This window comes from Herpailurus yagouaroundi, unplaced genomic scaffold (genome assembly GCF_014898765.1).
Source record: "Herpailurus yagouaroundi ecotype Mexico unplaced genomic scaffold, PumYag 197, whole genome shotgun sequence".
NCBI lineage: Eukaryota > Metazoa > Chordata > Mammalia > Carnivora > Felidae > Herpailurus > Herpailurus yagouaroundi.
In genome coordinates, this window is record NW_024412428.1 from 28,036,854 (window position 1) to 28,058,253 (window position 21,400).

At 41.4% G+C, this 21,400-nt stretch overlaps 1 protein-coding gene across 3 annotated transcripts in view; it reads right to left on the reverse strand.

Moving 5' to 3' along the window:
- DGKH (diacylglycerol kinase eta) overlaps positions 1 to 21,394 on the reverse strand; it is a 179,468-nt gene extending 158,074 nt beyond the window's left edge. For 2 of the 3 annotated variants that reach the window (XM_040448539.1, XM_040448537.1), the window contains exons 1-2: positions 21,322 to 21,394; positions 14,023 to 14,247 (exon numbers count right to left, since the gene is read on the reverse strand). In XM_040448539.1, coding sequence (XP_040304473.1) covers positions 14,023 to 14,247; positions 21,322 to 21,381 — 285 coding nt within the window. In that variant the 5' untranslated portion in view covers positions 21,382 to 21,394. Of the gene's footprint in view, positions 1 to 14,022; positions 14,248 to 14,929; positions 15,345 to 21,321 lie in introns of those variants that run through there. The other variant, XM_040448538.1, reaches the window with a different exon arrangement.
- Between the last annotated feature and the right edge of the window lie 6 nt (positions 21,395 to 21,400).

Consider the following 21,400-nt stretch of genomic DNA (forward strand, 5'->3'; position numbering starts at 1 on the left):
GAAAGAAAGAAAGAAAGAAAGAAAGAAAGAAAGAAAGAAAGAAAGAACACAGACCCGGGATGCCTGGGTGGCTCAGTCGGTTAAGCGTCCGACTTCGGCTCAGGTCATGATCTCACGGTCCATGAGTTCAAGCCCCGCATCGGATTCTGTGCTGACGGCTCAGAGCCTGGAGCCTGCTTCCGATTCTGTGTCTCCCTCTCTCTCTGACCCTCCCCCATTCATGCTCTGTCTCTCTCTGTCTGAAAAATAAATAAACTTAAAAAAAAAAAAAAAGAAAGAACACAGACCCTACTTTATAGATTAACCTACTAACATCCATGGTCTCTTAGTCCTATCTATATTTTACCCAAGCTTGACACACAATGTTGAATGTAAACCACTTGAAATATTTTCAAAAATGTTGGGAAATAATAGTACATAAAAATAAATCAGGCAGAGAAGTGGGAAGAAAGGAGCATTTCAGGTAGATGGAATATCATGGGAAAACACTTGGAGGTACAACAGTACCTGCCTTTCTTTGGGAACAGAGAAGAATATGGCATGATCGGTCACAGGATGACAGTGACAGGAAACACAACTGTAAGAACATGGCACTGACTCCGCCTGGTAGGCTCTGACACCAGATATCACTTCATTCAGATCTCTGTTCAAAATCACTTCATCAAAGAGAGAATCCCTCCTGTACCTAGTCAACCAAAATACGTTCCACACACACATATACACATACACCGCCCCTCACTTTCTCTGCCTTTACCCTGTCTTATTTTCCTCTATTGTGCTTACGAACATCTGACACATGTTTGTATATATATGTATTAACTTCTCCCTCAATAGTGATCTAGAAAGCAGGGTTTTTTTATATTATTTTATTATTCCAGCACCTACAGTGGTACTCAATAAATACTCGTTAAATGAACAGAAAAGTAGTTTACCATCAAATTGAGAAAGACCTACTAAGCCCTGCAAAGAAATTTAGAACATATTCCACTAGTAACGGGCAATGTCTAAGAGTTCATGTAAAATGTTCCCTCTTACAAAGATAACTCTGGCAGTGCACCAGAGAGGAAATCCATTGCAAACATCCAAATGATGAGTTTTGCAGGTCAAATGAAGTTAGGGTAAGTGGCAATGGAAATACAAAGGAAGGGATGGATTCACAACAGACACACGCAGCAGACAGCATATCACAATAGTTAAGCCAGGCACCAGAAAGGTCACTGGACAGCGATGTGACTTTGGGCAAGCTACTTATCAAATTCTTGGTCTCTTCACTTCTAAAATGAGTATGCTAGCTGTACCTACCGACTTGACAGTTTTTGTTATAAAGATTATATGAATAATGTATGGAAAAAAAAAAAACAGAATTGACCACATTTGGTGGCTGCTCCATCCGCACGCCTAGCACTCTGCCCAGCCAGAATGCATACGTGCTGATGAGTTAATGAAAATGATTAGCAAGATAAAAAGTCCAAGTTAGCTACAAGGCAAATCCTGTAAGAGAGAAAAGTAGTGAAGCAAAAAGTACTCAGTAGGTGGGGAGACTATGTACATACCTGTTCAGTTTGAGAATATCGAGGCTGAGAAGGCAATGGGGACCCACTATATTAGGCACTGGTAGGCAAAGGAAATAGAGGTCCAGGTCTCAGAGGGTGGAGAAAGACTGGTACAGCTGGTAGCTGAAGTCTAATCTAATCGATCGCATTAACTAAGACAGAGGCAAACAGACTTAGAATAAGAATCCTAGGAAACAAAAACATTTAGCATTAGTGAAATGAGTTGGGGCTAGAGACTGACAGGCTGTAAAAAGGTAATAAGAAAGATAAGAGAAATTTAAACGTTGAAAACAAAAGAGGAAGATGCGAGAAAAATGGTCAACATTGTCAAAATTGGTATGAATATGGCAGAGTGACAACTAAAAAGAGACCACAAGACTTTAGCAATTAGGTTGTTAGTAACCTTTGCAAAAGTTTTCATGAAGTGGTTGGGGCAAAAGCCAGATTATATGGACTGAGGAGTAAATAGGAGTTGAGGAGACAGGGAAGGTGTAGGGAAGATCATTTCAGGATAAAGTAGATTTGGCCACAAAATCACCTAAAAGCCTACCTGGCCAATTATTTCCACTACCACCTCTAAGTGGTCACTCATGAAAGTATTTTTTCATAAGACTCTTGTAACATACATTACTCTAGAAACAAGGGTGACCCTAGCTAAAATCATCAAGTAGAGTAAGCCTATCTTCGTTACTCTTTTGCAACATGAGTTTTCGCCTGCCCAAAGGTAGCTACCCTTTCATGGTAGCACAGACATTTGATTTTTAATGACAGAATAATGGCCTATAAAATTATAGTCATTTTATCAAGTCTTTCGAATAGTCAGCAAAGAACAGTAATCTATATACCCTACTGATTAAGTTATGCAGAATATATATGTATCATGAATAACTGAGTTATCAGAATTTTATACCAATTTTTTAAAATAATTATAAAAATCAGGGATACAACAGCATACTGTGTATTTCTTTAACCTTCATTACTCACCTACCACCCTATGAGCAGAAATCACTATATCCATTTTGCATGCCAGAAAGCTGGAGTTCACAGAGATGAAGTATATTGGTAAGAGTATGCTAACTAATGTAGCAAACCATGCCCAAATCTCAGACACTTAACACAGTAAAGGTCTATTTCCCTCTTGTGTCACAATCCAATGTGACCAGTGAGGTTTGGGAGCAGGAACACAGATGCTTTGGTCCATGAAGTCATTCAGGGATCCAAGCTCTTCCCATTAAATTATCTACACCTAGCTGGCAGGTGAGAGTAGGGACAAAACAGAGAGAGTCCCATAAAAGGCTTTGGAGGCCAAATAACAAACATCACTCATGCCCATATTCCACTGGCCTGAACTCAGTTCCATAACCCCACCATTTCCACCAAGGGGAAATGAAGTCCAATGATGGGCCAGGAAGAACAAGAGAAACACAAATACTGATGAGCACAGTGTTCTCTGTCACATTAAGTGACATGACTAAGGTCACCTAATAGTACCTGAAAGAGCCAAGATGCAAACCCAACTCTGCGAACCCCTGAAAGGAATCTTGCTATTCTGTGGCTTCTTAATAAGATTCATTTCGTTGACCCACCCTCAATTTTAGCACCTCTCCAAATGACCACGACAGTGATGGGTTATAGCGTGTGTGTGTATTTTTTCATCTATATTTGTTGCCTGTCCTGCAATTCTCCTTACAGATCAATGGTGTTAGTCTTCCAAGAGGTGTATAGCCAGATATAAAATTTGGGGGGCCCTCTGAAGTCCATCCATGCTATGGAATGCATGAACCCCAGGCTAAGAACTCTTCTCTATAGTACCACCTGACTTTTGACATTGTTAACTTACTTCTAACTTTCTACCTGCTTCCCTCTAACTTCAACCACCCCCACCTTCAGCCCCACTGACCTCTTCCTCCTCGCAGCTTCTGTCTCTTGGCCTTCACAGCTGCTGTTCCTTCTGCCTGCACTGCTTTTCCCTCAGAGGTCTACATGGTTCATTCCCTCAAGATCTTTGCTCAGATGTTACCTTTTCAGGAAGCTCTTCCCCTCTCCTCCTCCCCCACCCATACTTTTCCACTATAGTACTTCTCACCTTCTACTATGCTACTCATTTTACATATTTATGAGATCATAACCTTTCCTGGCATTAAGTTGTGAGCTCCATGAAGGCACAGGTTTTTGTCTATTTTGTTTATTGCTCAATCCCTGGCACCTATGAGAGTGCTTGGAACAACATAAATATCTTTTTGAATGAACTGGGGGGCAACAAAGGACTAAAAAAGAGAAGGAACACACAGGTAGATGTATGGTGTTGGAAGTGTTCTGGTTCTTAAACTGGATTCACAGGTGCTCATTTTATCATTCTGCTTTGCAAACTACAGAGATATATTTATATATATATGACACGTATATAACATACTCATACACTATTTTAATTGTACACATTATGTTCATATAACATACATAACATATATTAACATATGTAAACATATATAAAATACATTTATTGTATATTAATTATATATAACATTATTTTGATGTTATAATTTTAAAGTACTGTATGAGTTTGTACAAACAATCCTACTCAAAACAGTGTGCCCGCTCAGGTATATGCCCTGGCAGCCTTTCTTATCTAAGTAAAATAGGCAGATAGAGAAAATGGCCCCTCAAATGTCATTTTCATTCCTTAGCTAGTTAAAAATAAATTTTACTCATATTTTTTCCTCACCTATGTTTTAATAGGCCATGTGGAAAATTACCTTATATAATTCTTTTTAGTGCTGTATCATGACCTTTTAAAATAGCATCTTACCTTATGGAAGTGAAACTAAGAGCTGTCTTTGAGAACCTGTTTGGAAATTTAGATACCTAAAAGCATTTCTTCTAAATTAGCCCTTCCAAAGATGTTTTCAAACATGTTTGTTTGAAATCTAGCTTTATTTGGTCCCTTAAATGCTGATCATGATTTTGCTAACAGTAATTAAAATCCGTATAAGTTCCAGATTTCAGCGGAAATATTTTCTTCAGAAATTTACTTTTCAAACATAGGCTCCAAACATGTCACTGAAACCATGGGATTCAAATGCAGAGAGACATTAAGAAATCTAGCACCTTGGTGAGAGATATGCTTACAGACTAAACAAATTGATAAAGGGCAGAGCAGGGAGGAGGAGGAAGGGGCAGGGAGAGGGGAAGTAGGCTGGGAGGGGGAAGAGGGAGGAGAGAAGAGACGTTGAGACCGCCTGCGTACATCCGTGCCTGCACCCTGTGGAGGTAAGGCTCCAAAACCCAAACCCAAACCCAAGATGCTCACGAAACTCCTGAAAACAGGCATTTGGAACATTGTGTCCACTGTGCCAGGGAATATGGTGCAGTAGTTGGAAGTCTTGCTTTTGAGTTCCAGCCTGCCCTTTTACTCAGCACATACTAAACTGAGCCTCAGTTGAATCATTTGTAAAATTTTAGATAATTTCACACAACTGTTAAGTAAACTCATGCTTATTCAGTTAATAAAACTGCTCTGTAAAAAATCAAATGTTAAGTAGAAAGGTATTTTAAAATTTCTGACACAAATGCCCCAAGCCTGTACAAAAAGATTCAGTATAGTAAATTACATCCTGGTGGTTTGAAAAAGTCCTGGTACTCAAATGGCACAGTGAGAAGGTTAGAAATCCCAGCTCTGCACATGATAAAGTTGATCATATTTCTTTGGTATAAAACAAGAGCCTAATAGTCTTCCAAATATCCTCATAACAAAAAGCAAAGTGGGGGGAGGATTATTACCATGTATGTTCATTGGGAAAAAATAAACGACTACCTAAAGCAGAAACAACATGCACTGAATCCTAAATTAAGGCTATTATCAATAATGGTTATTGACCATTTTAAGCCAGTTAAAGTAAAAAACACAAATGTGTTTCAAGTAACTGAATATTCATAGAGAAATATACTTGATACCCAGAAAAACCACACAAATTTGCCAAGGGAAAATTATGTGCTAACATGTTATGGCCTTTCTCAAAGGTCTATTCTTAGATATAAAACAAATGCTCTTTAATTAAAACCTTTGCTTATAAGCACATTTCCTGAGTAAGTAAAGTCTAACAAATCCAATACGAGTGAAACACTGTACCCTGGAAACAGAGAGAAGCCCCGGGTGGCTGACAATAGTCGTTTCATATAACCTTTTGTCATCCCTACCACAACAGCAAACATGCAACCTTAAACTAAGTGAAAGCTTTCTAAATTTAGACACTTTCAAATAAGGTATCTTAAGTTATATGTAAAGGTTTAGTAAATTATTTATTATGCCTCTTATCTTTAATAATGGAATACCATGTTTAACTTGTAATCAAAATGGAAAGAAAGCTGTTATACCATATATTACTGTACCAAGACTCAGAGTTTCCAGTCTATATTTAGTTCACATTAAAATGGAAGCAAAGACGCAAACCAAGCTAAAAATAAAATGTTCTACAAAGATGAGATTTTTAAATGGATTGAAATCTAGCTTTATTTGGTCCCTTAAGTGCTGATCGCATCTAGCAGCACCTTAACTTTGCAGTGCTTTGCAAACCTAACTATACCATTTTCCATCACCTAGAATAGGGGTCAGAAAACGTTGGCCCACATGCCAAATCTATGGGTCATTTCCTTCCGGCCACCTGATTTTGTACAGCCTATAAGCTAAGAAGGTTTTTACAAGTTTAAATGGCTTTTTTTTTATTAAATGCTTATTTATTTTTGAGAGAGAGAGAAAGACAGAGTGCAAGCAGGGGGAGGGGCAGAGAGAGAGGGAGACACAGAATCCAAAGCAGGCTCCAGGCTCTGAGCTGTCAGCACAGACCCCAATGTGGGGCTCAAACTCATGAAACGTGAGATCATGACCTGAGCCAAAGTCAGACACTCAACCTACTGAGCCACTCAGGTGCCCCTAAATGGCTTTTTTTTTAATAAAGAAGAAGAGGATGAAGCGTATTTCTTAATACCTGAAAATTATAAGAAATTCAAATTTCAGTGTCCTTAAAGTTTTACTGGACGTCACCACACTTATTCATTTAAGTATTGTCTATGGCTGCTTTTACACTAAAACAGTAGAGTTGAATAATTTTAACACAGACTTTATGGCCCACAAAGCTCAAAACTTTACTATTTGGACCTCTCCAGAAAAAGTTTGCCAATTTTTGCCCTAGATGAATGTTAATTATTCTTATTATTCAAGACATATTCCTGCTCATTATCCAGCAAAATGTTAAAGTTCTTACTTGCTTTTCATATCATATTGAGTTTCTGAGCTATAAACCTGTCAATATTACTTTATTCTCATTTCTTAACAATCTTCTAGCCATATTTCTATTTCTCATCATATTTGGATCATTACTGAGCCCAGTGATTCCACTCAGAACTGTGGGTAAAAGTTTTAAGTAATATTTTCTAATCTGTTCTGTCTCTGTTTCAAATGTTAGATATGAGCCATCATGGCCCACTAATGGGCCACCACCTACAATTTGAAAAATGCTAAGTAAGTCTTCCCTAGACTATTCTAAATACAGTTATGGTGAAAGATAATGTTTTAATTGCACAAATTGTATCTCATAAAGCTGTGAAAAATACAAATTAATACTTCCATGTATGGCCTTACCATCAAGGTACAAGAATTTATTTATATATCCTTCATGTTAAAGTAAAACCAAGGTACTAACTGATGATTGTAGTGACTATTTTCTTAACGTGCTTAAAGACATATCTGAATGCAGGTATAATGTTGCAAAGTTCTGAATATGTTTCCAGTGGTTAGGTAGGTTTTACCTAAATTTAAATACCCATAAATATTCCATATTAACTGTAAGAAGACAAAGAAATATCGGAGAAATGAGAGCACAATAAATCTACCTAACTAGGAGATATTTTTGACACATGAAGCTTCAAGAGCTTGGCTGAGATGACTCATTGTCAGAAAAAGTCATTGACTACAGTATTGGCACAAAAACAGACACATAGGCCAATGGAATAGAATAGAGAACCCAGAACTGGACCCACAAATGTACGGCCAACTAATCTTTGACAAAGCAGAAAAGAATATCCAATGGAATAAAAACAGTCTCTTTAGAAAATGGTGCTGGGAGAACTGGACGGCAACATGCAGAAGAATGAAACTGGACCACTTTCTTCCACCATACATAAAAATAAACTCAAAATGGATGAAAGACATAAATGTGAGACAGGAAACCATCAAAATCCTAGAGGAGAAAACAGGCAACAACCTCTTTGACCTCAGCCGCAGCAATTTCTTGCTCAACACATCTCCAAAGGCAAGGGAAACAAAAGCAAAAATGAACTGCTGGGACCCCATCAAGATAAAGCGCTTCTGCACTGCAAAGGAAACAATCAGCAAAACTAAAAGGCAACCGACAGAATGGGAAAAGATATTTGCAAATGACATATCAGAGAAAGAGTTAGTATCCAAAATCTATAAAGAACTTAACACCTGAAAAACAAATAATCCACTGAAGAAATGGGCAGAAGACATGAATAGATACTTTTCCAAAGAAGACATCCAGATGGCCAAAGGCACATGAAAAGATGCTCAACATCACACATCATCAGGGAAATACAAATCAAAACCACACTGAGATACCACCCCACACCTGTCAGAATGGCTAAAATTAACAAGTCAGGAAACAACAGATGCTGGCAAGGATGTGAAGAAATGGGAACCCTCTTGCACTGTTGGTGGGAATGCAAACTGGTGCAGCCGCTCTGGAAACCAGTGTGGAGGTTCCTCAAAAAATTAAAAATAGTACTACCCTATGACCCAGCAATAGCACTACTAGGAATTTATCCGAAGGATAAAGAGTGCTGATACACAAGAGTGCTGATACATAGGGACACATGTACCCCAATGTTTATAGCAGTACTTTCAACAATAGCCAAATTATGGAAAGAACCTAAATGTCCATCAACTGATGAATGGATAAAGATGCGGTTTATATATACAATGGAATACTATTTGGCAATGAGAAAGAATGAAATCCTGCCGTTTGCAGCAACGTGTCTAGGACTGGAGGGTATCGTGCTAAGTGAGATAAGTCAGTCAGAGAAAGACAGATATCATATGTTTTCACTCATATGTGGAACTTGAGAAACTTCACAGAAGACCATGGGGGAAGGGAAGGGGGGTAAAATAGTTACAAACAGAGAGGGAGGGAAGCAAACCATAAGAGACTCTTAAATACAGACAACAAACTGAGGGTTGATATGGGGGACCGGGGAGAGGGTGATGGGCATTGAGGAGGGCACTTGTTGGGATGAACACTGGGTGTTGTATGTAAGCAATGAATCATGGGAATCTACTCCCAAAGCCAAGGGCACATTGTATACACTGTATGCTAGCCAACCTGACAATAAACCATTTTTTTAAAAAATTAAGTGAGATGAATGTATTGGAAATTTCTATATGTATGCTATCCATAAAGTTAACATTACTTGGATCTCTTGGAGAAAAAAAAGAAAAAGAAAAAGTCATTGAGATGGTTCATTTGTTGATACCACGTGGCTTATGATGGTTCAACAATCAGCCTACAAATCTGACCAAGGTTCCTCCAGCGATTCCCTGTATTCATGGGCCACAGTATTCACTGGCCAACAAAAAGCAAATGAAGCTTTTTCCACATTCATGTTCAAAACCAAGTTGGTCTGAGTTCATATTAGTGTTGTTTCAGAATGTCTCTTTCTCAATAAATACACGTGAAATCCTCTGTAACAGTAAACCTGAATGTAAAATCAACCTCCTCCTTAAGACAGAACTAAGGATTAGGAATAACGGCCAAGAGTAACGAGATAGGAAGAGATAGGATGAATTATAGCTCCTGGTTTTCCCGCATCAGCACCACTTTCACTTTTGTACAGTAAGGATTTTTTTTTCCTTTGGGGAAATCGAAGCAGCCATAAAATTTTCTAGAGTTTAGCACCTGGGCAGCCAGATTAAACTACCTGAAATTCTACTTAGCTGAAACAGAGATAGATAAAAAGTAAAAAAGAGAGAGAGAGAGAGAGAGAGAAATAGTACACACCAAGGACAAAGAAACAGGAATAAAATGAAAAGAGGAACAAAGATGTGGGGCAGGTACTAAAATGTGCATGAGAATTTTATTATTAAACCACACTAATTTTAAAAGCATGCTAGTTTTATTCTTTACTTTAAAAGTCATTATATCCACTGCAAATAAACCCCGAGATTAGTGTTGTCCTAAAATAACCCGTATTTCCTTCCATAGAGAAGTGGGTAATTAAATGATGATCTATCATGTTAGGTTGAACCACATGAAATTTCCCACATTCAACCTGTATTTTCCAGCTTTACTGAGATATAATTGACAAACAAAATTATATATACTTAAAGTATACAATGTGTTAATTTGACCTACACATTGTGAAATGATTACTACACTTAGATCAATCAACATATCCAGCACCTCACATAGTTAATGTGTGTGTTTGTGTGTTAAGAATGCTTAAGATCTATTCTCAGCAAATTTCAAGGATACATGACAGTATTATTAACTGTAGTCGCTATGCTGAACATAAGAACTTACTCATCCTATAAATGAAAGTTTGTAGCCTGGCTCTAACATTTCCCCATCTGCCCCACCTCGCAGCCCCCGGCAACCCACCATTCTACTCTTGACCATTTTTGACCTACTGACATAGCAAATTCTCTTAGTTCAACCTAATATCATGGAATACTTTCCCAACACTAGGAAGAATGAGGTAGATGTATACACGCCATTAGGGAAATGATCATGTTATAGCTCCAAACAAGACACAGCATGTGTACGGAATGTTCCCGTTTGTACTTTTTGAAAGAAACATATGTATATTCATAGACATTTTCTGGAAGCCCACCAAGAAAAATGTCAACAATTGCCTCTGAGATGGGAGACTACAAGGTCTGGAGGAAGAGGGAGATTACTTGTCCCTGGATACCCTCCCATCACTGAATGTCCTCTCACATTGTTAAATATCTTATTATATGTATGTATTACTTGTTTCAATTAAAGAAAAACCTGGAGGGGCGCCTGGGTGGCGCAGTCGGTTGAGCGTCCGACTTCAGCCAGGTCACGATCTCGCGGTCCGTGAGTTCGAGCCCCGCGTCGGGCTCTGGGCTGATGGCTCGGAGCCTGGAGCCTGTTTCCGATTCTGTGTCTCCCTCTCTCTCTGCCCCTCCCCCGTTCATGCTCTGTCTCTTTCTGTCCCAAAAATAAATAAACGTTGAAAAAAAAAAAAATAAAGAAAAACCTGGAGACTTTCCAAGTGCCACAATTAATTTGAGATTATTCAAATTATTTAAAACATTAACCAGTATTTACAACAAAGAACACTTTGAATAAAGTAATTACTTTAGTGGCCTTTTTGACCCCAAACCTAAACTAACCAAACAGCTTTATGCTCATTAAGGCTCTTAAAGGAAACTAAAATAAGTACTCTGTTTTCACAATAATATCCATATATATGAAGCGTTATATGCAAGTGTATAATATATACATTATTCATTTAAGTTATTCATTTAAGAAATATTTTTTTGATTTCTAGGTACAACTCACTCTGCTGTAGGCCTTCTGTATATCTACGTACAAATGTTTCATAAAGAGACAGCATATATATGCATACACATGAATATATGTGTATATGTGCATAGGGATGTGTACATGGACCACACACACCATCCTGGGCTGCTATTCCTCCAGGATCAAAGATACCACTAATAACCATAACCTGTCAGCTCTAATGGTCCCTTGATGCATCAATCGTATGTATGAGCAAGAACGGCTTTCCGTCTTGAAAACCACCAGGCCTTGGGCTAGTCCTGGCCTCCTTTTCCTCCAGACTGTCCCATCTTGCATATCTGTGGAGGTAATCAAGCAAGTATAGTCTTTTTCTAAAAGATTTTTCCCTTAACTCTTAGCTGGGTCATAACTGAAGACTGGGCACCACTATTCAATTTAGCAGTTCTCATTCTATGAATCCCCTCACTGCACTAGCTCTCTTCCGTGAGAATCAGTACTGTGTGATAAAGAGATACAACTAATGAAATCTGTACCACATATGAACAGTCTGGATTGCCTGTGGGGGCAGGGAGAGAAGTTGAGGCTCACTGGTGTCAAGAGTTTTAGGCCTGGATCTCAGGTGTTCAGATACAAAAAGGCTGATGAACTCACATGCATTTGTATGAGTTAGTATAAAATACAGAATTTCTGAAATTTAAGAAATGTTTCTTGGGAAATTTAAGAAATATTTCATTTAGTGATCACTATGTATAATCATGAGAAAAAAATATGTGCGAAATATTTTTATTAGAAAGTTAAATGGAAACCCAGTAATAAGTATGCTTTTTGAAATTATTCTTAGTCTCGAACACATGCTTTACCCCCAATCACAGAGAATATAACATTTGAAGAGTATAATCTTAGCTATTACCATGAATTCACGACACCTACAAATTTTAGTTTTACTCCCCCCCCCCAAATTTTTAATTAACTTTACTCAACACAAGTTAGAGCCATAAATTTTCTTTCAAACAGTATAAATTCACCAGCTAATTTTAATATAAGTTTGCATGGAATTTTAACCACTTCATATGAATCTATAAAATATACCATTTTTTAAACCTGCTGAGTTGCCATTAGTAACACGGTTTTATGAACTTTTTTTTTTTAAACAAGATTTAAAATGTTAAAGGCACTGCTAGAAAGTCCCTATCTTCTTTAGGCTTAATCTTCTAAAAATACATGAAACTCCATATCCTTAGGTTATCATAAATTCTATAAAGAATATCACTATTAAAATGAATTACAAGATGTGCAGATTTAAAAAAATGACCAAAGTGGGGCACCTGGGTGGCTCAGTCGGTTAAGCATCTGACTTGAGCTTAGGTCATGATCTCCTGGTTGGGAGTTCTAGCCCCCCATGGGGCTCTGTGCTGACAGCTCAGAGCCTGGAGCCTGCTTGGGATTCTGTGTCTCCCTCTCTCCCTCTCTCTACTCCTCCCGCACTCATGCTTTCTCTCTCTGTCTCTCAAAAATAAATGAACATTAAAAAAAAAAAATGACCGAAGCAATCTTTGACTCTTTGCTAAGTGCATCTTGCTAACACTTGTGTGTGCTTACACATACTTATTTTAGAAAATAAGGAGGCAGGCTAATAAAAGCACGATTCCACAGACCTACAATAAAAGTTCTATTCTCATATAGGGGTCCACTGACCTTAGGAAACAAATTCTCATAAAAATAACTACATAGTGAATTAACTTTTGCAAATTTATTTTTTTAATGTTTTATTTATTTTTGAGAGAGAGACACAGAGAGTGAGCAGGGGAGGGGCAGAGAGAGAGAGGCACAGAATCCAAGCAGGCTCCAGGCTTTGAACTGTCAGCACAGAGCCCCATGCGGGGCTAGAACTCAGGAACCACAAGATCAGGACCTGAGCCCAGTCAGAAGCTTAACCAACTGAGCCACCAGGCACCCTGCAAATTTATTTTTAAAGAGAGCACACAACTCCCGTGATTTGATTGAGTTCTCTTTTCAAATACCTCATTAAAATCCAACCAGGGATAATCGTTAAAGTAAGCCTTTTAAAGTACAATGAAAACTTAAAAATATAAATAATCCTTCAGCGATAAGCATTTGCTATGTATATGCTTAAGATATAATTAAAACAAATCAACTTTGTTGATTTGTCAAGAGTCAAAAGCACCTGCTACATAAACAAGAGTTAACACAACATACTAAGTCCACATAACACAAAGAGGTTAATTTTCATTAAGTTAACCATCGCTGGTAAGATCTGAACTCTGCACTTAGCAGGAACCCACGACTCAAAAGCCTGGCTCGCTGTTGTGTCGCGCAGGGTGTGTTTAACCTCGAACATCATTTACACAGGCAGCGAGCCTCGGCTTCTGCCTTCCATAGGGCAGCGGGAGGCAAGGGGGGTGTCCGCTGTCACCTCCTCATACAACCTTTCGGAGTGGGCCTGGGCCCGCGGGAAGGAAAGGTGGGGGGCTTCTTGCAACTCAGGCTGGTCCGCCTGCACTGGGCTCCCTACGCAATGCACATACTCCACCCAACCATTGCACGCAGGAAAAAAAATAAAACAGTCCTTTTAAGTTCCCTGAGTGGGAACTCTCAAGAGCGCTTCAGCATTTTCCCACGCTCCCGCCGAGCCGCTGGTTCCCTCTCCTCCACGTCGGCCGCCGAGCTCCCCGGGAGCCCACCCTCGCGGCCTCTCCCGCGGAGCCCGGGAATCCCTTCCTGCCGCGCGGCTGTCCAGCTCCCGCGGGCCCCGCCCCCGGGCCAGGCCCCGCCCTCACCTTGTGGCCCACGTTCCCGGGATCGCCGGCGCGCTCCGCGCGCTCCGGGCGCCCTCGCTCCTTTTCCCCGCCCCGCAGCTTCCCGCCGTCCGCGCTCCCCTTAGACCTCACCTTGGTCCGGATCTGCCCCGAGGTGGACACTTTGCGGATCAGTTTCTGGGGTCCCTCTTGCTCCGCTTCGCTGTCGGAAGAATCGTCTCCGGGCCCCGCCGAGGCACCGGCGGGGGCGACCGCGGCGCCGGCCCCGGCGGCCGCTCCTCCCGCGGCGCCCGGAGGGTGGTGCTGGCCGCCGGCCCCGGCCATCCTCTCCGATTCCTGCGGGGACACAGCACCGCCCTGCGGGGGCGGCGGCAGCGGTCAGTGGGTGCGCTCGGTCCGAGCCGGGCCCAGAGCCCCGCGCCCGGCTGCAGCCGCCATCTTCCGCTCCCCCAGCCGCCCCCGCGGGGAAAGAGTCGCGCGGGATCAGACGCCCTCCCGGCGGCCGCCCTCCAGGCCCCTCTGCCGGGCTCTGGCCAAAGCGGCGACCGCAGTGGGGCACGGGGGACGCGGACCCCGGCCCGCCTGGGACCCCTGCTCACCCAGCCTCGAGACGTTACAGGGTTCCTGACCCAGAATACGACTTGGCGCGGGTAGAGAGGATGGGAGTGACAGAGGGATAGGGGCAACCTACCACCTCTTGTGGGGTCTGGGCTCCCCAGGATGGACGGGAGGGCGGGGGTCGGGGGACAAGAAATCTCCGCAGCCACCCTCCACAGGCCGGGCAGTGGCGATGCTCCCTCCCTCCCTCGGTTCACGGGCCGCTGGGGCAAGAACGGCCCTAGGAGTAGAAGGGGAACCTACAGCTTCCTCCCGACTCCCTTGGGTACACCCTGCCACCCCCTAGACCTATAATCTCTCTCGAGTCTTGGGCCTTACCACACGGTTCCCACTGAATAAAAGTCCCTTCCGCCCCCTAGATGGATGGGCGCTGCCCCTTGTCAGTCTCACGACCCCCCAGCGCATCTCTGATGAACCATACCTCTCCCGCCTCTGCCTTGGGGTTCGGGTCCTTTCAGCTCTCCCGACCGCGGTGTTTAGTTTCTGGCCCACCCCCACCTCCATCCGGCGCACACGGAAGAGAAGAGCATTTTCCGGGAGGTTCCACTCCGCTCTGAGAACTTTTCGTTCAGAAAGAGCGATCCCTTTGGCTAACAGGAAACTGGGAAGGGCGTGGAGAGAGCGCAGAAACAGGAGAGCACACGCAGCCCAAGACCACAGAATGCAAAATAAATGTCTAAACTGAAGCGCTAAGCGAGACTGCCTGGAAGGAAACAATGCACTGAAGCCATGTGAACGCCAGTGCCCGAGCACGAAAACATTGGAGGTCCTGGGAGAGCCACTCCCTAACCCGGACCAGAGCAGGAGGAAACGGGATCAGCAGGCTGCAGCCACAGCTCACAACTCGTCCCAAGTGAGCTGGTTTCGCGGGCACTGGGGAATAGCAGCCTTGCGGCGCGTTCTGCATGCTCAGCGTCAAAGAACCCTTGTAGGTGTGGGAGGACTTGGGGGAGAATATACTAAAATGACAGATTCCTCGTCATCCACAGAGAACTCTAAACTTAGCTGTATTTTTAAGTAGGGCAAAAGTCCCCGCCAGACTGTGGAGTCTCTTCACACTTCAGTAAAGCATTTAATCTCTTAAACGTGTTCAAGTCCTTCAGTACCCATTCCTATTTTTTCGGTTGACATGGCCTTCTACACTTTCAGTTGACATGACCTTTAAGAGTCCTCCAAACTAGCATTCTGTTGGGGTTTTGTTTTGTTTTCTGGGTTTTTTTAGTTGAAATCTTCCAGTAATTTGGTTGCTATGTCAAAACTAATTTGCTATGTCAAAACTAACTAATAGACTAATATGTCTATTGGGGTTTTGTTTTGTTTTTTGGGTTATTTTAGTTGAAATCTTCCAGTAATTTGATTGCTATGTCAAAACAGTTCTAAGAGGTTATAAATTACAATATTCAATCCCAATACTGTATATCCACACTGTTCGTTAAAAGGTAAAATGTGATGGTTTGAATCTTCCAAGATAGGAGATTGATGCCTTGAAATACTAACTGATGGAAGCTACTTCTCTAGCTTCAGTTGTCTTCTTTTTTTTTTTTTTTTTAATTTGTTTTAACGTTTATTTATTTATTTATTTATTTATTTTGGGGGGGGGACAGAGAGAGACAGAGCATGAACGGGGGAGGGGCAGAGAGAGAGAGAGGGAGACACAGAATCGGAAACAGGCTCCAGGCTCTGAGCCATCAGCCCAGAGCCTGACGCGGGGCTCGAACTCACGGACCGCGAGATCGTGACCTGGCTGAAGTCGGACGCTTAACCGACTGCGCCACCCAGGCGCCCCTCAGTTGTCTTCTTTAGGAAGGGAAGGAGCTAGGCAAAATAAACTTGGAGCCCTTCTGGTTTGTAGATATGTAATTCTATATCTACAAAGAGTATTTTGTCTTGAAGGGAATGCTTTAAGAGAAAAAGTGATCAAAATAATGGTCTTTAGCTCAACCTAATTGTTTGGTCAGTGAGGAGTCCAAAGGTTTGAAAATGTAGCCAAGAACACCTAGTAAAGGGCCTTTTGAAGGAATAAACCTAGCTCAGACTCTTCCTTTAGTGTTAAGTGAGGCCCAAAATCATGAGCTGGGGCCAAAGTCAAAACCATGTGATTAGCTATTCTAATGTTCTACTCACTTTACTGCACCAACTTTTGTTATACAAAAGTTAGTCAATTATGTTTTTATTCATACTTTAGGCTTTCAAGTTTTGTATAGTAACATTTTCCTGAATCCAGGCTATTAAACTGACACTATTTTCACACCTGTGCCCATTCTGTGGTCTGAATTAGAGATTCAATACATTTCTCATTCTCATTCAAACACTGGTTGCTTATAGATATCTTAAGAGTTTCATGTGCAAGAGCTGGGCAATTAATACCTCAAAGTAAAGGTATTTATTACTCCATAAAAATTTACCATCAGTTATCCCTGCTCTTCAAACACTCCTGTAACAAGTTCTAAAACTTGGTGGTGACTTTGAAAGCACAGCCAGTCTTAGCCTACTCAGGCTAAATAAATTATCCCTGCTCGACAGTTTATAGGACACTCAGAGTGAAAATACCGTGTAGGCAAACAAAGGAATGTCACTTCATTTCCCACAAAAGGCAACTCATGAAAACCCTCTTTTCTTCTGAGATTGTTTCAAGTAATCCCTCATGTAAGGTACCCAATCCATTAGATTTTTCTCAGGTCTTATCCATAAATTAGAACTTCCCAGAATGAATATCCAATCCTTATATCATATACCTGCAATGCACTTCACTGCCCTTCAAAATATAATAGCAATGTCAAGAGCTCCATATTTTCAACCATTTTAATGTAGCTCAAAATGACAGCTGAAACAAATTTCAAATATGTAGTATATTGCATTATTTCTTTGATTGACAAGATTCCCTTGACTTTTTCCTTACTTGGTGTTTTCAGATAATTTCTTAGATGTGTCTTACATATTTCTTTTATTATTGTTACTTTGAAATCTTTGTTTGGAACATAACATATCACAAACACACTATTAAAAACTTGGACATAAGCCATGTAGACACTGCATTCAGGATGAAAGGGAAATAGAAGCTACCACTAAACTGGGTTTCTACTTTATAGGGCTTCCTGCCCCATTTAAAGAAATAAAAATTATTACACTCAAGATGTATAAATCACAGCCAATTCTCATTCTGATAACAAGTTTATGAATATTAACATATTCTTACTGATAGATATTTTTAATTATATTCTTCTTATTAAGCATTACTTATAAACAAGAGTTTAATATCCACTTGCAACTTTTAAATCCCATATATTCTGTGCTTTTATGTTAAACATTATATCACAAATACATAGAACTCTACCTTTATATACTGAAGAACCCAAGTTGGCACTTTCAAACAGTCACGTCCTAGGATGCACATTCCTAATCAATGGAAACCATGCAAAAAGAACACTGCTGGCTGAATAAGTACAGGCCTGCTTCCATTCAAACTTTCCATAATATACTGTTACATATTTGGAACTTAACATTCAAAACTTTACTCCATTAAAATGTCCTTGGTTGTTACCTGAGTGAAAAAGATTTCCTATTAATCATGATATAACTTCATGTACCAATGGTCATCCCTGTGCCTAGGGCAAAACCCACTGTCATCTAGACCTAACGCATAAATACGCTTATAGCCTCTCGTTTACGTTTTTGCCCCTTTTCCTTTGGAACTCTTACTTTTCTAATTTTCCATTAGTTTTGAACAGTTTCATCAGAGCCAAGTAGACAAAAACCACACAAAAATAAAAACAAATTTTAGTAAGTAAAATGTACCCTAGGATTCTAGTATCACTGTCTAAGGACTACTTTGTAAATACTCCCACAATTTTTAAGTTTTGGCTAGAATTCAAACTACCCATCCCCTCACCCCCACCCCAGGATATCATCTATGATACTTGGCTAAGTATCTTCCCACCCATCTATTCCCACCACTGAAATATTTTCGTACTGATTAGAAATTTAGGTAATGCCTCTATTTCCACTGATTTGATTGCATTCTAAAGCTAGCATTAAAGAAAATACACAGAAACCTGAATGTTAACATTTATCTTCTTTCAGGTCCAATGCCCTGGCTGGAGGAATGATAAGGCTGTTTATTTAAATGCCCTCACTTAACTAAATAATCTCACTTTATCTCCAAATATGAAAAATGTCATGAAGTCCAGTAACTGACTCTCAACTCCAGACATGGGTACATTGCAGGCCAGAAGTTCTGTTCTCTTTACTATTATTCAGCATCAGTACCTGAGATTATGTCTACTCTTTTGAGTACATCCATGTAGAATCATGGAATCATATCATCATGTGTTAGGTTTCATCAAAAAAAAGAATGAGGAGAGTAAATCCTTATAGGTATGCTATTATGCACAGTAAGGAAGAATTCAGGGTCTGTGTAATGTGAACATTTCCTATTCAATATTAAATGTTCCTATTATAAATGAGTATACTTTTATGGTAAAGTATTAAAGTTGCCTATATTTGCAATCAAACAGCAGATCTTCAATAACTGCCAAATGGACTCCTAGTCAAAACAGACGTTCCTTAGTCCAAGGTCTTTGAGGATCCACAGATTGGGCTTCAGGAACTCTGGTTTGCTTGAAATATTATTATTGGTTTTATATGGCATGTTGCATAGGTACATCGTGGGGAGAGACTCTACAGCTTTGGTGAGATTCTTAAGTGGATCACCCAAGAGACACTGAAGAATCCCTGATTTTGAGGAATCTTGTGTCTTTCAATATGTATTTAGATTCAGCTGATATTTCCTCCCTTAGATCCAAAGGTCTGAAATAATTAAAATTTAAGTATTCTTTTTTCCCTAACTTATCACCCCTTTTTCTCCTATACATCACTTTTCAGAAATTTGGGTAACATTTTTTTTTTAAAAGAACTTAAATGAGAATTCCTCTTAGACTTTCATACATGTATGCCCACAGGTTTTCAAATAAAATCACTTAAGTATCATTTTGTGCCACACATGTAAGACCTCTGAAGATTTTTTTTTTTTTTTGGACTATCTGAATATCAACTACTAACATATGAAACAAGATATTCTGTTAAGAATGCATGCTTTGTGAGAATATAAGGATTAATGTCTGTGCTAACTGCTATATCCAACAGTCCCGGGACATAGTAGGTGCTGGATAAAATATCTGCTGAGTAAATAAAAGGGGCTTCAGTGTTTAAAGAAAAAAAACCCAATTTTTTAAGGACAGTTCTGCAGTCTGGATAAAGTGTCATGGTTCATTCGTACATTCCTATTAGGGCTCTAGTTTTAAAGGCTAATACATGAGCGTTTTCATTTTTTGTCACTTTAAGTAAAGCAACATTAGAAGTTTTTCTCTACTTTTCTAGGCACAAAGTAGTTCTGCCATCAGTACCCTAGAGCAAAATGAACTTAAAAGGGTACTTTTCAATGTGATTGGTGTTGGCTTACAGCATCCAGGTTCAAAAGATACTTCATATAGGAAAGTTTAAAAGTAAAAAAGTAACAAAATCAGGTCAGTAAGTTTAGTTCTCAATGGTCTTTGATTTAAACTTCAAAACTGAACTGTAGTTTTAGTTTCAGGAATAATTTAATCCCCAGTGATAACCACAGAAGAAATACGAGCAGATGGGCCAACCTAAGGACATGTTCAAATTTACAAAAGCAAAGACAGCTGCAGATACAGATGGATCAGAGTCCAAGGACACTTCTGAAAGGTCGGGAAACAAGAGGCAGAGAAACGTATTTGGGCAAAGGAGCTGAGGGTGTAACATACTCAGAAAAGAAAAAGGAAAACCAAGCCTGGCACCTGACCTAGAAGCTCTTAACAGGCAGGGGGCCAGCCTGAGCAGACACGCAGAGTCCCTGGGAAAAGAGCATCCGAACACGTTGAACAGAACACGGGTGAGGCCAGAAATTTCAGACGAGGCTTTCCAGATAGGCTCAAGAATTTCACCCAACACGGAGTAGCAAACATCGAGGCAGGGCGTGGAGAGCCAAAATTCGATGCCAGGGAAAAGGCAGCCCACACAGGATTACAGAGCTCTGAGTGAGACGGGGATTCCGGGGTAGAATCCCTGGAGGGATGTGAGATGGTTCTGACTGTCTGAATTAGAAGAAAGAAGGAAGTTGGAGGAGTTTGAGGGAACAAATCCAAAGCCCCCCGGTCTCCTCCTCCTTATCCTCAAACACACAAAACACACGCACACGCTCCTCTCGGTCCCTAAAATTACCCAACCTCCGGGCTGCAAATGAAGTGAGATCAAGGTTAGCTTCTCACTCCATCCCTGCCAAAACCCTTGAACCCTGGAAAAGCCGGGGCTGTAGCGGCTAGCGGGAGGCGTGGCTCCAGGCTCCCGGCCGGGAACAGCCTCCGCCGCCGGCGGTCCTTAGGAACCTGCGCGCCCAGGTGACGGCCGGGGCGCGGTCTCTGGAGGGAAGAGCGGTCCCTCCCGGCCCTAACGCTGACCCCGCCGTCGGGTTCCTCCTCTCCCTCCTCCAACCCCCCTCCCCCCGGCTCTAAAATCAAGTCAGAAGTTGAGAATTCGATGGAGCAACGGAAACGGTCCTCCGAGGGCCGTCGTCAGCGGTTTGCCAGCGGCCGGCCCCACGGGGAGAGCCTCCGCTGGCCGGACAAAGGCGCTCCGGGCGGCGCGCGAGTAGGAGCCCGGGCGGCGGAGGAAGCGCTGCCCCGGCTGGGAAGCAGCTGGGGACCTCATCCCGGGCCATTTCCTGAACGGAACCCGGCCCGGGCGGGGGGGAGCAGAGGAGAAGCGGGAGGGGGTGGGCGCGGGCGCTGTACCCACCGGTTCCTCCCAGGCCGGGCTGCGGGCGCCGGGCGCGGGGCGCACGTGCTGCGGCTCCATCGCGCCGCCCGCGCCCGCC